General features: G+C 43.0%; 2 protein-coding genes across 3 annotated transcripts in view; one reads left to right on the top strand and one right to left on the bottom strand.

The window, feature by feature from the left end:
- astn1 (astrotactin 1) overlaps positions 1–15,691 on the top strand; it is a 518,487-nt gene that overhangs the window by 275,391 nt on the left and 227,405 nt on the right. The window lies entirely within an intron of this gene.
- LOC308412690 (uncharacterized protein) lies at positions 4,984–6,768 on the bottom strand. Its single transcript, XM_080907216.1, has 2 exons — positions 5,454–6,768; positions 4,984–5,305 (listed from the first exon to the last, which is right to left on the bottom strand). The coding sequence occupies exon 1, from the start codon at positions 6,760–6,762 to the stop codon at positions 5,815–5,817; it is 948 nt and encodes a 315-aa protein (XP_080763342.1). The 5' UTR covers positions 6,763–6,768; the 3' UTR covers positions 4,984–5,305; positions 5,454–5,814.

Here is a 15,691-nt window from a genome sequence, read left to right as displayed (position 1 = left end):
GTGTTGATCTGATCTATGTATAAAATGTATCTGTGACGCATGAAGGGGCGTCAGTAAATCAAACCCTGATGCTATAAAATATCTGTTCATGCTTTGATTGAGTCGAGGACTACTGGCTGTCTGCGTACAGAGTGTCTTCCCACACGTGTGTTCATTAAAATCATTGTTTGACCAAAGAGCTTCTGGACCAAGAGTGGTTTGTACTCTCCCTCCTCAATTTTGAACCTTAACAACTGCTAGGAAGAAAAGATCAAATCTGTATCTGTAAAGGTTATTTCATGGTGGAGTAAGGATTTTGTTTGAGTTTTTATGCCATTTCCCTTTCTGAAAAAGTAAATGACAAAACAGGATGTTTCTCCTGGCTGCGTATTATTTAACACAAATAAAATGCATTGCCTCTTTTGTGAGACCTAATGTATATATCCAACAGTACAGGTGAAAAGCAACGCACTGTCCCTCTCATAATCTCTACAGAGATCAGAATGATTAGTGGAGTGCTTTGAGGGTGGTTAATTATCACTCGCTGCATGTGGCAATCATTTCCACTAAACTCAGGAAGCCGGAAGGTCAGCAAAGTCATCTGCGGCCCACGAATTTAATTTGGGCCATGCATGGATTCTGCTGCCCGGAGGCCAATCACCCACTTAGGGATCGACCGCTAGAGTCGTAGAGAGGAAGGGACGCGTGAGCCAGGTTAATAGTTAATATCATCAAGAATCTAAATCTCAAAAGCTCTGATCTCATTTGAAAGCGCTTGTGCTTCCTGTTCAGATGAGGTGGTGGAAGAGGAAGGAAAGACTCTGTAGGGAGGCATGGTTAATGCAAGGCCTAATTATTGGAGATAGCACCAAATGGATTGAAACTGACCAGGAGTCAGTGTGCTGAAATTGAATCTAAGGAACAAATTGGCTTGAAAGTAAAATGAATCAAAGTTGCAGGAAGAAAGCGTTGCATCCACAGATGTGTGTCGGGAGTTGTTCCAAAACCAATAACATGAACATAAGTGTAACAGTGAATGTTGGCCTTTGGAAATGCATGCGTAGCTTGCAATGGTATCTGTCACCAAGGAAACTGAATGTCAAATTTAATGATACATAGCAAGAATTACCAGCTGGCGGTCAACTTTCAAATGAGCGCAAAAAGAGCTTCCTGTAATTAACATTGCAAAGCTGTACTTTATGTAGCACCTTAGAACCTCCGATATATTTTAGTGACAGAAAATCTTGGATCTTAACAAATTCTGTGCAAATTATACACCGCAGGTCTACTTAAGGCAAATATCAGCCAATGACATGGTCACGGTGCTAATCCTGTCAGCTAATAACAGGAAACTGAGGTTACAGTTTGCAAGTGTTCACTAAAATGTAGTCAACATTATGTCCATTTTGCTGAACAGTTAAATGTACAAATGATAAACCATGACAAATGCACATACTGAGAATTGGGACATTTTAAGCTGAATGTTTAAATACTTCCGATTTTGTGAAAGTGAAACAACAAATATGAATGAATGAATAAGAATAAAAGTGTACCCAGGAAATTCTGCCTTATGTAAACCATAGGATGCCATGAGCTTCAGCTTTCAGCTGGAACTCATCACGGACACTTACAGACAGTGTTTTTCTTCTACTTCTTCCTTTTTCAATCACAGATACACAGACAGAACATTACCAGGCAACATTCCTAATGGACTTCATGGTAATTAACTAGAGCTCATATAGTCTGAAACCAGCCATATTTGTCATTTTAATCGATGAAAGTCAGCTCAGGCTAAAAATAAAAGGCCTGCTAGCCTTACCTGAATGTTTGGTACATTACTCTCTACTTAATACACAGTTTAATAAGAGATTTGCTGACACTGATGCACATCTAGTTATTTATTTATTTTGAAGGGAACAGATTTCAAGCCTAATACTGGGATGTAGAATCCAGCATTTTACAGAGTGTGACCAGAGCGATGGATGAAAAAAATCTGAATGTGTAATCTGTCGTTTGTGAGAGCCATGAAATAAATTGCAAGGTTACTCCAAGGAGGAACAGCAGGGGAGGTAGGGTGCCATCTTCCTTTTAAACACAGGCCAGTACAGTGGATTTATTTGCTCTAATGTCATTCTCCTCTGAAGCCACAAACAGTGGATTTTAGCTGACTCCCACACCCTCCACTCATTGTAGAGAGTGACACAAAGAGCCAAGTAGTGTGCACCTCTCTGACACGACCCAAACGACCTGCAGTCAAAGACACCCTTCAAACTGCAGAACATTCAATTACAGTATTTCTAACAGACACTCGAGGCTGCAAAAGTGCAAAGATGCAACGACCAGCCTTCGGAAGCCATTGACTTATTCATCAGCATCTACAACATGCAAGCGAAACAGCAGCGCGGCCCGTGAGTTCACATATTCCCTCACATATTTGCCCTTGAGTAAACACGAGCACGCGAGGCAGAGGCAAGGGGAGGGAAAATGAGAACCTCTGTGTGATGTTCACTGGCACTTCTTCAAAAGGCCCTTACCCCACGGCTCAGGAGTGGCACAAAGCATCTGTCTCCCTCATTCAGTCGAAAGAAGAAGTCAAAATTTAATATTCTTTAACCACCGGTGTGGCTTTATACGTCTGTTTGTTTTTTCCTCGCTCCAAATATATGCTACCATTTTTACCTGCCTGAATTCTTTTTCGCTGTCAACAATACACTTCTTTGCTTTTTCTTTTTTTTTTGCCCACTTTTCCACTTTCATGCACTGAAAGTAAAAAGAAAAAACGGTAAGCATCCGTCCAAGTCAACATTTTGGCTGCTGTTGGAGGAGAAATGCGAGTGCTGGGGAGAGAAACGGAGCTGCTCTGTGGCCCCGTCAAGGATAGAGAAAAAGTGGGGGAGATAAAAGGGAAGCAGCAATAACAGTGAGCAGGTGGCCAGCAGCACAACACACACATAACACTAACTGGTACACAAACCTGGGTGTTCAGGTATGCACATACTGTAAATGCACACACGCAGCGCTTGTTTGATTCCCTCTGCCCAGCGTGGTCCATCTTTCAAGCTCACCAGCCCTGAAATGCTTCTCATGTTTTTTTGGAAAGGGGAAAATACACCCTTCCCCTCGTTGCACAAAAAGCTCCGCATTATCATTTCAAATACACAAGTTTTTTTTAATTTGATTTCCTAGTGGGAGAGATCCAGTCATGGCATCGTCATTGGCAGCAGGGCCGGTGGGGCACGCTGTGATTCTGGTTACAGAGTGAGACGCGCGTCTGTGTGAAGGAGATCCTATCACGGTGACATCTCGGGGGTGCGATATGATCTGGGTTCAAATTACAGAGCTCAGTGACAGAGTCTCTATCTTCCCGTCTCTGCGGGAGCCAGTGGACTCCAGTAATGAGATGTTAAAAAGCTAACCTCCTCTCATTACTCCTAACAGTGTCCTCCCTCTCCTCTCTCTCAACTCCTCTCTCTATTGCTTTCTCGCACGACGAGCTCAGAACAGGTTTTAATGAATATTTTAGTGGCCTTTGTTCTCATTCTGCTGCCTGCTTGGGATCAATGATTAAGACCACACTCCCACCTGACAGCCCATCACTCTCTCACCCCACTATTTTGTGTCAGAATCTTTTTTTTTTCTCTCAAACTCCCTCTCTTATTTTTTTGGGCTCATTTGTGCCTGCTGTACCACACCCTCGACATGACGCCCTCAAGAGGAATACATTCATTGACTCAGTTAATTAAAATATGAAATATGCTCGCTGCAGACTAATGGAGACAGTGGGTTGGGAATGGGTTGCTAGTGGCCCTGATTGTCTCTTATTGAAAGCCACGAGTTTATTGAGTCACATACAGTAGTCAGGGGGGATCGTTGCGAGGAAAACAGAAAAGAAAGTGAAAGAACTGTTGTCGTAAATCAAAAGTGTCCTGGTGTTTTGTCTCATTTCACATTTTAATAATTCATCAAACAGGTGGCTGCTTCACCACAGCTCCTGCTAAAGAAGAAGAAAAAAAAGTCTTTAGTAAGTTTTGGCAGTTTTGCAAGAGTTCATTGAACTTCAAGAGAGAAAATGAATAATGACATGCTTACAGTGCCAGATGGCTGCTAAATGTTACATGCCATCCTCTAACAAAATTACAGTGAAAATTGTCAAACACAAATGCAGCGATAGCAACCACATAACCCACTTCACGTGTATCTATGGGAGAGAAAAATCTAATCACGGTCGTCAGCAAAACAACTGAGATTCAGTCATTACGTTCCCAATTTGTGTGTTTTGTTAAACTGACAGCTGAAATCACGCGTAATTACTTTCAGCAGAAAATGACAGGCTTTTGACTCGGTGTCAGTAAAATCACAGCCTTGGTTGCTATAGTTTTGTAGAAACTACAAATATAGCAATGCATAACGAGCTGTTTTAGTTTTTAGTACACGCTGATGATCCTCATCATATATTGATAAGCATCCACATCTTTATTTTGTCTTTTTCCATCACTCACCAGGTGTTACAACATGAATTCCTCCCAAAAGGTTGACACAAAGTGCATTGGGAACATTGGACATGCCAACAATCCCTCAGTGTTCGCCCCACTTACCAGATTGGTTTCTCAGTCACTGCTTTCACTTCCACACAGTGTACCTTTTAGGTGCTCCCTGCTACGCTTATATTTCCTAAAATTTGCATTCCATCTTCTTGAACTCTTCCAGTTGTCATGCTCATCGTATCTGAACCCTTCATCTTCTAAATTTGGAGTAAAAAGGAGTCACAGTGGCACGTTCCAAATGGTGCAGGAATGCCGGCAGTGGTAGGGAGTAGGGAGGCACTGTACCCAAGCAGAGTAGTTTGAAGGGGGATGTCTTTAATTGTCAGAGTCATTTAACTTTTAGATTGCATGGTTGGATGTAGGACTTACAAGTTAAACATATTTACTGGACTAATGGATTGAAAGGGCAATTCGTAGTTTTTTCCTTCTTTTTTACTTGAAAAAATAAGATATAGTGGAGTAAACAGAAAGCATGACCTCATTATACATTTAAAGCAACGCTATTTCTAGGTACATTTGTCCACAGTAGTCAAGTACTTTTTGCAGAGCCGTTGCTCTAAGTGTCCAGGAGATCATAATTCTTTTGTGAAAATCTCCATATTGCTGACATCAATGAATGATGAGTGTTATGCGATGGGTTTCAGAGCTAGACTTTCTAGTTGCTGAATGTAGCTGTAGTGTTTTCAAGGAGGATGTTGGTGACACCGAGTTAAACCACAAATGAAGACCCTGGAGTTTAGTTGCAGCTTGTTTAATTGTCTCCATGAACATGTGGTGAAAAACTGAAATGACAGAAAATAAACTCCATCTCAACAGGCAGAAGCATGTTTACATCAATAAAGTGCATTACTCTCACTAAAACATTCATGTTAGCAAATACACATTAATATCCAAAGTTATCTGTACAAACTGTCATATAAAGTAACTTACGGCGTTCCGGCCTGATAATTCGGAGTAGATGGCATTTGATTACATCTCCATACTGCCTTTAACATGAGGAGCCTGTTTCTCAGCAAAACCGAGCGCTTGACCAAAACCGGAAGTGCTTGACCGGAACCGGAAGTGCCCCGCCAGAACAGGAAATACATTTTAGCGATATTTTCCTTTTAACTAAAACGTATATACAACATGAATTATTCATTTTAACAACACATATTAATTTTTAATGACAAATCTTTTTAGAATTATTTATTTCAAATTTATGAACCTATTTATTCAGAGAAACGCCTTAAGGGCAACACACTCCCCGCCTGGCCTCTCGAGGCCACTATGCTAAACGAACATTATGCATTCAGTCCTTTGGCATGAGGAGGATAACTTCTGTAACTGGTCGCATAAATGTCTTTATGCACCCTTCAGTACATATCTTTACCTCAATTTTCCTTACTCGATCGTCCTTGCTTGGGAATGTGGCAGTGACCCTGGCCATGGGCCAGCTGTTTCGTGCAACCTGCTTGTCCTTGAGCAGAACCAGGTCACCAACTTGGAGGTTTCTGCGCGACCCGGTCCATTTCTGCCTTTGCTGCAATGTGGGTAGATACTCTCGCCTCCAGCGTGTCCAGAACTGGTTGGAAAGGGCTTGGACCCGTCTCCATTGTTTGTTGTAGAGGTCTTTATCCGAAAAGTCTCCAGGTGGGGATAGGAGGCAAGATTTCTGCGTAAGGAGCATTGAAGGGGATAGGACGAAGGGGTTCTCTGGATCAGAGGATACTGGGACGAGCGGCCTTGCATTTATTATGGCTGTAACCTCAGCCATGAGTGTGCATAACACGTCGTGAGTCAGTTGAACCTTATTTTGTAGTAGCATGGAGTCCAGGATTCTGCGGGCGACTCCGATCATGCGCTCCCAAGAGCCTCCCATGTGGGATGCGTGTGGTGGATTAAACTCCCAACTGCAGCCTTGGACAGTTAGGCACTGTTGGAGTGATTTATCCATTCCAAGTTCCTTTGAAGTGCTAATAAAATTGGTGCCACGGTCAGATAGCAGCTGTTTGGCGGGGCCTCTCAGGGCGAAGAAGCGGCGGAGGGCGTTTATGCAGCTGGATGTGTCCAGAGATTCGATTACCTCAATATGCACAGCTCTCGAACTCATGCAGGTAAACATGATGGCCCACCGCTTACTTTCAGCTACTCCGCCCCTGGTACGCCTGGTTGTTATGGACCACGGTCCAAAGACATCAAGGCCGACGTAGGTGAAAGGAGGACAAGTTTTTAGGCGTTCAGGTGGTAGGTCCGCCATGAGTTGTTGTTCTTGTTTCCTACGTAGTTTGCGGCAGGTTAAACATTTGTGGATTACTGAATTGACTAGTTTTTTGCCGCCTAAAACCCACAGCCCAGCAGCTCTGATTGCTCCTTCCGTCAGATGACGACCTTGGTGCCTTGTTAGCTCGTGATAATGGCGAGTGAGCAGAAGGGAGATGTGACTGTTTTTTGGAAGAATTACTGGGCTCTTTTCAACACTCTCAATTTCTGCGTGTTTGAGTCGGCCTCCAACAGAAATGAGACTGTCCTGTAACATTGGGCTGAGCTTCTTGAGGGGGCTCTGTTTTGAGATTGGCTTGCCAGCATCAAGGGCAGAAAGTTCCTTCTCAAAGTATGCCTTCTGTGTCTCTTTGAAGATGACAGTTTTTGCTTGAGCAATCTCCTCTGGAGTTTGAGGCAGATGACATTTGTGCCAGCCTTTGCATTTTTTGTTTGGATTAGTCCCATTGAAGGACTTTGCAATGTGGATAAGATTTGCTATGGCTCTGACTAAAGACTGAAAAGTAGAAAAGTGCTCAAAACGCTTACAGACGAGTACTTGGAGGTGAGTGACGTAAGTTTTTACTTCTGGTCTAATTTCTGAGTCTTTATCTGGTTCAATCAGGTCAAACCTTCCACTCAGTTGTGTTGTCTCTGCGGCAGGACGGTGGATGAAGGGTGGTCCGGTGAACCAGGTGGACTTTTTTAGTTGGAATGCCGACAGTGACCTAGACGCATGGTCTGCTGGATTTTCCTCTGTGCGCACATAATGCCACTGTTCTGGCTTTGATGACTGGCGAATGCGCTGTACTCTGTTGTGAACGTATGTGTAAAACCTTTTTGACTCATTACAGATGTAGCCAAGCACTACTTTACTGTCCGTATAGAAATGCACTGCATCAAAGTCTAAGTCTAACTCATCTTGGATGAGGTCAGCCATTTCTGCTGCCAAGACGGCTGCACATAGTTCAAGTCTTGGTATCGTAGGTTCTGACAGGGGGGCTAGTTTTGCTTTGCCCATTATGAACCCAACCTCGACCTTCCCATCTGTTTGAACTGCCTTTAAGTAGGCCACAGCTCCTATGGCCTTAGTAGATGCATCTGAGAACAAACACAGTTCCTTTCGCTTTGCTCGACTTAGTGAGGTGGATGTGTAGGTTCTGGGAACATGTAGTTCTCTTAGATCCTGAAGGGAATTTCTCCATGTTTCCCATCTGCTTCGTTTGTCCTCTGGAAGGGGTACGTCCCAATCTGAACATTCTGAAGTAAGCTCTCTGAGTAGGGCCCTTCCTTGGATTGTAATGGGTGCCAATAGGCCCAGGGGATCGAAGACGCTATTGACAGAGGACAATACGCCACGGCGAGTGAATGGCTTGCTTGAGGTGGCCACTGAGTAAGTGAATGTGTCTCTTGTTATTTCCCAAATGAGTCCAAGGCTTCGCTGGGATTGTGTCTCTTCACCACTTAAATCTAAGTTTTTAATGACAGGAGCACAATCTTCTGGGCAGAAGGCCTGCATAACTGCCTGAGAGTTGGAAACGAACTTATGCAGGTGTAGGTTGGATTCAGCGAGTGAGGCTTGTGTTCTTTGAAGCAAGTCTATAGCCTCAGCAGGAGAGGGGACAGAGATCAAGCCGTCATCTACGTAAAAGTGCCTCTCCACGAACTTTACTGTATCTGCACCATAGTCTTTCGAACCTGCTCTGATGGCCTTGCGTAGTCCATAAATGGCAACAGCGGGGGATGTTGAGTTGCCAAACACGTGGACTTTCATCCGGTACTCGACAACTTCGTTGTTTGGGTTGTTGTCCCTATGCCACAGAAAACGGAGGAAGTTGCGGTGGTCTTCGCGTACCATAAAACAGTGAAACATTTGCTGTATATCTGCCATGATTGCAACACTTTCTGTCCGGAAGCGGAGAAGAACTCCGACAAGTGTGTTGTTTAAATCAGGGCCAGTAAGGAGGACACTGTTAAGAGAGACACCCAAGTACTGGGCGCTAGAATCGAAGACAACCCTGATCTGATTGGGTTTTTGGGGGTGGTAGACTCCAAATGTTGGAAGATACCAACACTCTTCTCCCTTTTCCAGTGGGGGGGCCACCTCAGCGTGACCATTGGAGAGGATTTTTTCCATGAAGGCCACATAATGCTCCCGCATTTCAGGTTTCCTATTAAGGGTGCGTTTTAAGGAGGAGAACCTCGTGGCTGCCTGCTGTCTGTTGTTTGGTAATTGCTGGCGGGGTTCCTTAAATGGAAGTGGGGCGACCCAACTGTTGTCCACGTCTCTGTACATAGTATTGTCCATCATTTTTAGAAAGAGAGTGTCCTGTATTGAGTGAGCTGGTTTGTTGTCGTTATCTGTCCGGTTAAAAACTGTTTGACCCAGAGTTTGTTCGGGCGCTTTACCTGGCCTGTTTGTGTGTGGCATTTCTTTGAGTTGCAGGAGGCTACTGCATGGTTTGAAAACTGTAGGGCGGCCATTTTCCAGAACGACTGTCTTCAGGGTGCTGACTGTAGGCCTATGGACATTACCCAGACAGACCTCCCCAACTACAACCCACCCTAGGTCTAGGCGCTGGGCGAAGGGGGCATTATGGGGGCCGTTAATTCTCTGCCTGACCTTGTGTGCCTGTAAAATGTCTCTCCCTAGTAGCAGGAGTATTTCGGCTTTAGGGTCTAGCTCTGGGATGTACTTTGCTATGGTACGGAGGTGCGGCTGGTGTAGCACTGCGCTGGGAGTTGGGATTTCATTCCTATTGTTAGGGATGTCCTGACACTCTATGAGCGATGGTAGAGGGATCACCACTGACCTATCCAGTGACTCGATATGGAAGCCTTCAGCTATTTTACCCCATGTTTCTACAACACCAGAGCATGTTCTAAGATTGTAGGAGAAAGGTTCACTTTTAATGTCAAAAAGTTCGAAGAACTCAGGCTTGGCTAAAGAACGATTGCTCTGATCGTCTAGTATTACATATGCCTTAACAGCTCTGTCTTTGTCACCTTTAGGGTACACCCATGTGAGACATATCTTGGAACATGAACGTCCCCACTGACCTGGACCGCACACGTCTGTGCAGCTTGTTGTGACATCAACCATGTCATGACTGTTTTCTCTCTCCCCGCCATTCTCTTGTGCCGGAGGTGGAGCCTTGTTGGTCTGTGGTGGAGGACCGGGATGCATGGCTGCATCGTGACTTGTGCTGTCACATTCAGAACACTTTACCGAAGATTTGCATTCCTTCGCAAGATGAGTATCTGAAGAACAGCATCTGAAGCACAATCCTTTCTCTTTGAGGAAGGCCTTCCTTTCGTCCAGTGCTTTATTCCTAAATGTTCTGCATCTTTTGAGCGGGTGTGGCTTGTTATGTAGTGGGCAGTTCCGGTTAAAGTCCTTGTTAGGGGGAGAAATATAGGTTTTGTGTACAGTAATTGGCTTGCTGGAATTTAAGTTTTTTGCAAAAGGTTTTTCTGGTTTTAAGTTTTGCTGTTGGAAACTTGGATCATTGCGTTTCTTTGCCTCTTTACATATGAATTCACAGAAGTACTCAAAAGGTGGGAAACAGCCTTGGTTGTTCTCTTTATATTGAGAGCCGTGTGACATCCACCTCTCCTGAAGTCCATATGGGAGTTTGTCTACGATTGGGCTGATTCCACGAGAAGTGTCCAGATAGAGTAGACCAGGCAGATGGCCGTCTTCCTTAGCGCCTTGAATCTCTTGCAGTAAATCTCCTAGTTCACGAAGCTTGACATGATCTTTGACTGTTATTTTGGGGAAACTGTCCAACTGTTGGAAAAGTGACCTTTCGATTATTTCTGATGCTGCATAACATTCATTCAGTCTTTCCCATGCTTTGCATAGAGCTAATGTGGGGTTGTTGACATATACTGAACGTATGCGTTTCACCTGATCACTTGACTCTCTCCCTAACCACTTTGTCATGAGATCTAGCTCTTGAATGGGGGTGAGTTGGACTTCAGCTGTTGCACTGGTGAATGAAGAGCACCATGCTCTATAGTTCTCTGGCCTATCGTCGAACTGGTAAAGGCCTGAGATTATTAAATCTCGACGTGCCATGTATTGGGCAAAGGGCTCTGCTGGATTTAAAATGCTGGCCGTGGTGTTATAGTTATGCTGAGGTATGAATGGTGAGCCGCATGGGTTGAGAGAGGTATTTTGTTTCTCCACTTTAGGTTTTGTTTCACCTTTCAGCTGGCTGGGCTTATTTAGAGCAGCAATATTATCTTTGGTAAGTCTTGTTTCAGAGTTGATGGGTTGTGGCTCTAAATTGCCTTCTTCAGAGGGATGCCACGTTACAAATGTGTTGGGTGAACTTGCTTGGGGGCAAGAAGTGGTTGGTAATTTTTGTGGACTGGGAGATAGCTTGGTCTCCATTTGAGATCGTACATATTCATTTGTACGTTCTAATTTTACGCTTTCTGATGGAGATTTTCTACTCTCAGGTTCTTCTTGTATAGCTTCAGCTTCCTCTAGCACTTCTGCTTCAGCTACAGCAGCATCAGCTTCCCTCTGTAATGTTAACACTTCTAATTCTGCATCTATTTTTGCCTTTTCCAGTTCGCTTTGAGCTTTTTCAACCTTCAACTGTGCTTCTTTTGTTGCATAGCATGCTCTCACCTTGGCAGCCTCTGCTTTAGCTCGAGCATGGGCAGCGCTTACTGCTGATCCAGATGAGTGGCTGGTCCTTAAACTGCGTGCAGACTTGTTACTGGATGCCATTTTGACCGTGATGAATCACCAGTAGTCGCCTTTTTCACTGTAGTGTTTTCAACGAGGATGTTGGTGACACCGAGTTAAACCACAAATGAAGACCCTGGAGTTTAGTTGCAGCTTGTTTAATTGTCTCCATGAACATGTGGTGAAAAACTGAAATGACAGAAAATAAACTCCATCTCAACAGGCAGAAGCATGTTTACATCAATAAAGTGCATTACTCTCACTAAAACATTCATGTTAGCAAATACACATTAATATCCAAAGTTATCTGTACAAACTGTCATATAAAGTAACTTACGGCGTTCCGGCCTGATAATTCGGAGTAGATGGCATTTGATTACATCTCCATACTGCCTTTAACATGAGGAGCCTGTTTCTCAGCAAAACCGAGCGCTTGACCAAAACCGGAAGTGCTTGACCGGAACCGGAAGTGCCCCGCCAGAACAGGAAATACATTTTAGCGATATTTTCCTTTTAACTAAAACGTATATACAACATGAATTATTCATTTTAACAACACATATTAATTTTTAATGACAAATCTTTTTAGAATTATTTATTTCAAATTTATGAACCTATTTATTCAGAGAAACGCCTTAAGGGCAACACAGTAGCTCTTTAAGATTTCAGGCTTTGCTTCTACAAGCACTGAATAAAGCATATAACCTGTAGTAAAGTAAAACTCTCCTGTACATATTTTATTTGTCTGAAAGGTTTCTTTAAAATGCCAGTACCAGTAAGTACAGACTGTGCTTGTCTGAGTCAGGTCCCCAGTTGAGGGCTCTGACTCAGGCAGGGTTAAAGATCTAAACATCGGATGTTCCTAAAACGTTTGCATTGTACTGGATATATAATAAAGAAATTTGTTTCACTCCTGATTATTGTTTCTTATTCTACTGTTTCAAAGGTTCCACTTGCATCTAGTTTAGTGGTGCACCAGCAGCCGACTTAATACTGTTGCACCCCCAGCCAAACAATGACCGCTGTAATAAAATGCTTCATGGATGCTGGTGTTCGGCATGGCCGCACAGCTACCACTGTTTCCGCTAAAACCGGTGGCTTCTGTTATTCTCACGCTGTGGCTTTCCTGAAGGCAGCAGTTTGTGATCTGTAAATATTTGTGCTTTTTTCCCCTCGACAACTAAGGCCCAGATCTCCGCATGCATCAAAGGGTACATTATGCAGAGTTTATATTAATGGGAGAACTGTCACCAGTATGAACCATGAGGACCTTTCATGTTTTGTTTTTAATGGCTGCTGGTATGAATCTTTTAAAGGTGCGAGGCTATTACACCCTTCTTTTTAATATATCTACACTTGATGTAAAAGGGGGCTGCAACTGAGAAGAGCATCCATTTAGTGTAAGTGAGATGCTCTCTATCTTATTTGCTTAATTTAATATTTCGTGTCAGATATGGTTACTAGCAGGAAATATTTGGAGTATACAGGAAGTGGTAATTTGAAATTTGAGAGCAAGATAAACAGCAGCAAATGAGCCTCTCATCCGAAGATATCTGCACTCTGACAGTAAATGCTTTGCTTCTCACGTAACTTTTTTCCTTCGCAAACCAACCATGTTAGTCAGGATGTCTGTGCTGTTAAGTAAGAGAGTGTTTCCATTTATCATCACCTGCAGTGTTTAAAATCTCCCTGACCATACGCTTCCTTTAAACAAACCTTTAACTCTAAGCTGAAAACATCATCATAAACATTATTTTTTTAGTTATTCATTCGCATTTAACCCTTATTATTTATCCAAGTTAATAAAACCCTTTAGATGAAGTCTTTAGATTAAAAAACCTCTCATTTTCAAGAATGTCCTGGCCAAGACAGACAGGAATACAGTAGTTGAGTAGACTAGTATCACAGAAGCAAATACACACATTAAAAAGCACAAAAGAATTAATCCAAAAATAAATCAAAATTATTCATTTTAATGCCGCTCTAAGTCATTGTCTTGGGCACAAACACAGGGGGCGGGTACTAATATTCAGCCTGAAGTAACTGCCTCCGGGTTACCTGAAATCTCCTTAAAGAGGAGATCATAATGAATTTAAGTCTGTGTTGACTCCAAGAGGAGACAGTTACAAATCTGAACGCTCATTTTTTCCAAATTCACAATAAACTTTCAGGACCGACAGAAGGAATGAGTTTTGGGACCAGTAACAATAACTTTCCACACTTAATGAATGTGAGTAAGTAAGATAGGAGCAATGCAAAATCAGCCTAAAACCCCCAATGTGCACTGGGTGAGTCTATGAAATGACAAATGCGTACAGCATAGAGTGGTGGGGAAGAGCTTTAAGGTTTCTAGTAAAACCTCTGTGCTACGTGATAAAAAGTATCCAGCATATGTAACCACTGTGAAAACAGTTGCATATAAATAGGAACACCATAATCCAGCACTGACATGAAAGTGAAAGCAACTCTTTCTTCCCTCTCTGTTTGAAAGTTGAAACCAAATCGATTTGACTTTTTTCACCACTTGCTGAATGCATGCTATAAAAGAGAGCGAGTCATCAATTATAATTCCTAAGCACTTACACCGATCAGGCATAACATCATGACCACTGACAGGTGAAGTGAATAACACTGATTATCTCTTCATCTGTTAGTGGGTGGGATTTATTAGGGAGCATTTGTCCTCAGAGTTTATGCGTTAGAAGCAGGAAAAATGGGCAAGCGTAAGAATATGAGCGAGTTTGATAAGTGCCAAAGCGTGATGAATAGGTGACTTGGTCAGAGTGTCTCCAAGTGGAAAGCTGGTTCTAATTAAAATGTGTCAGAATACAAAGAGCATCACAGCTTGCTGCACATGGGGCTGCATAGCCACAGATCAGTCAGGATGCCCATGCTGGAGAAGGTGGCCTGCTCTGATGAATAACGTTTTGTTTTACATTATAGGAATGGCTGGGTGTGTGTCTGTCACTTACCTGGGGAACCAGGATACACTACGGGAAAAGGCAGCCGACACAGGCAGTGTGATGCTTTGTGCAGTGTTTTACTAGGAAACTTTGGGTCCTGCACGTACCACCTACCTAAGCATTGCTGACGGTGTGCACTTTTCATGTTAGTATTAACTCTGGTGCCTGTGGCCCATTTCAGCAGGATAATGCACCTGCCATAAAGCAAAAATGGTTCAGGAATGATTTGAGGAGCACAATAGCGAGTTTGAGGTTTGACTTGGCCTCCATATTCCCCAGATCTCAATCCAATCGAGCATCTGTGGAATGTGCTGGAAAAGCAAGTCCGATGCATGGAGCCCACAGCCTGCAACTTACAAGACTTGATCTTGGTGCAGATACCACAGCACACCTTCAGTGGAGTCCATGCCTTGATGGGACAGGACTGTTTCGACATCAAAAGGGGGACCAACACAATATTAGGCAGGTGGTAATAATATTAAGCCTACGTGGCATATAATAGGAAAGTAAGACCCCTGGACGTGAAAGTTGTAGCGGTTGTTTCACAAAATGAAGCTTTTGTCAGAAACATTCACGTTCTCTGCAATATTGGTTGCACAGATAATAACTGGCAGGGAGGCAGTGGCATTAGTTGCATGGTTCATGCTCTGTTTGTTTCTTTGTGTTTGTGTTTTTGTTTTTTTAACTTCCATTTGCTGATGGGTTTAAGCTCTGATAACTACTTGGTTAAGCTTAAAAACTTTGTTAGGTTTAGTCAAAGCACTCAGTTAAATAAAAGATTGTGATTTGGGGGAGAACAAAGAAACAAACATGCAAAAACACTTTTAAACCAGGCAGTTTCATAAATGACACGGTTGGAATGACAGACTTGGTCCTTCTATATAACATAACCCGATTTGTCACTCACAGCTACTAAAGGACATCTTGTGCCGAGGTGTGACACTGCCAGCTCTGACAAAATGACATTACTTGATGCCCTGGGAATGTGAAAGGGCTGACACACAGACTGTACCTGTGCGACTGAAGGTGCGATAACTGACACATTAGGTTTTACATCTACAGTGGTTTAGACAGTCTGAACACAAGCTGAATTATAGTGTCATTTAAACTTGCGCTAATTGGTATTTTATAAGTAGTACCTGTAGTAATTTAAACGACTTAACTTTACACCGATTACTATCGTCTGGCTCATAGTGTTAGTTTTATGTCTGACGCTTGGCTGTTTTGGTTCAGTGTCAGCTCTCTCATTAAACTTGTTTACC

This window comes from Rhamphochromis sp. 'chilingali' (genome assembly GCF_963969265.1).
Source record: "Rhamphochromis sp. 'chilingali' genome assembly, chromosome: 16".
Taxonomy (NCBI): Eukaryota; Metazoa; Chordata; class Actinopteri; order Cichliformes; family Cichlidae; genus Rhamphochromis; species Rhamphochromis sp. 'chilingali'.
Note: the sequence above shows the minus strand (reverse complement) of the source record. Positions and strands in the feature narration are given on the sequence as shown.

Coding starts and splice junctions, on each gene's coding strand:
- LOC308412690 (XM_080907216.1), bottom strand. CDS start 6,762: ATGGCGGACCTACCACCTGAACGCCTAAAAACTTGTCCTCCTTTCACC.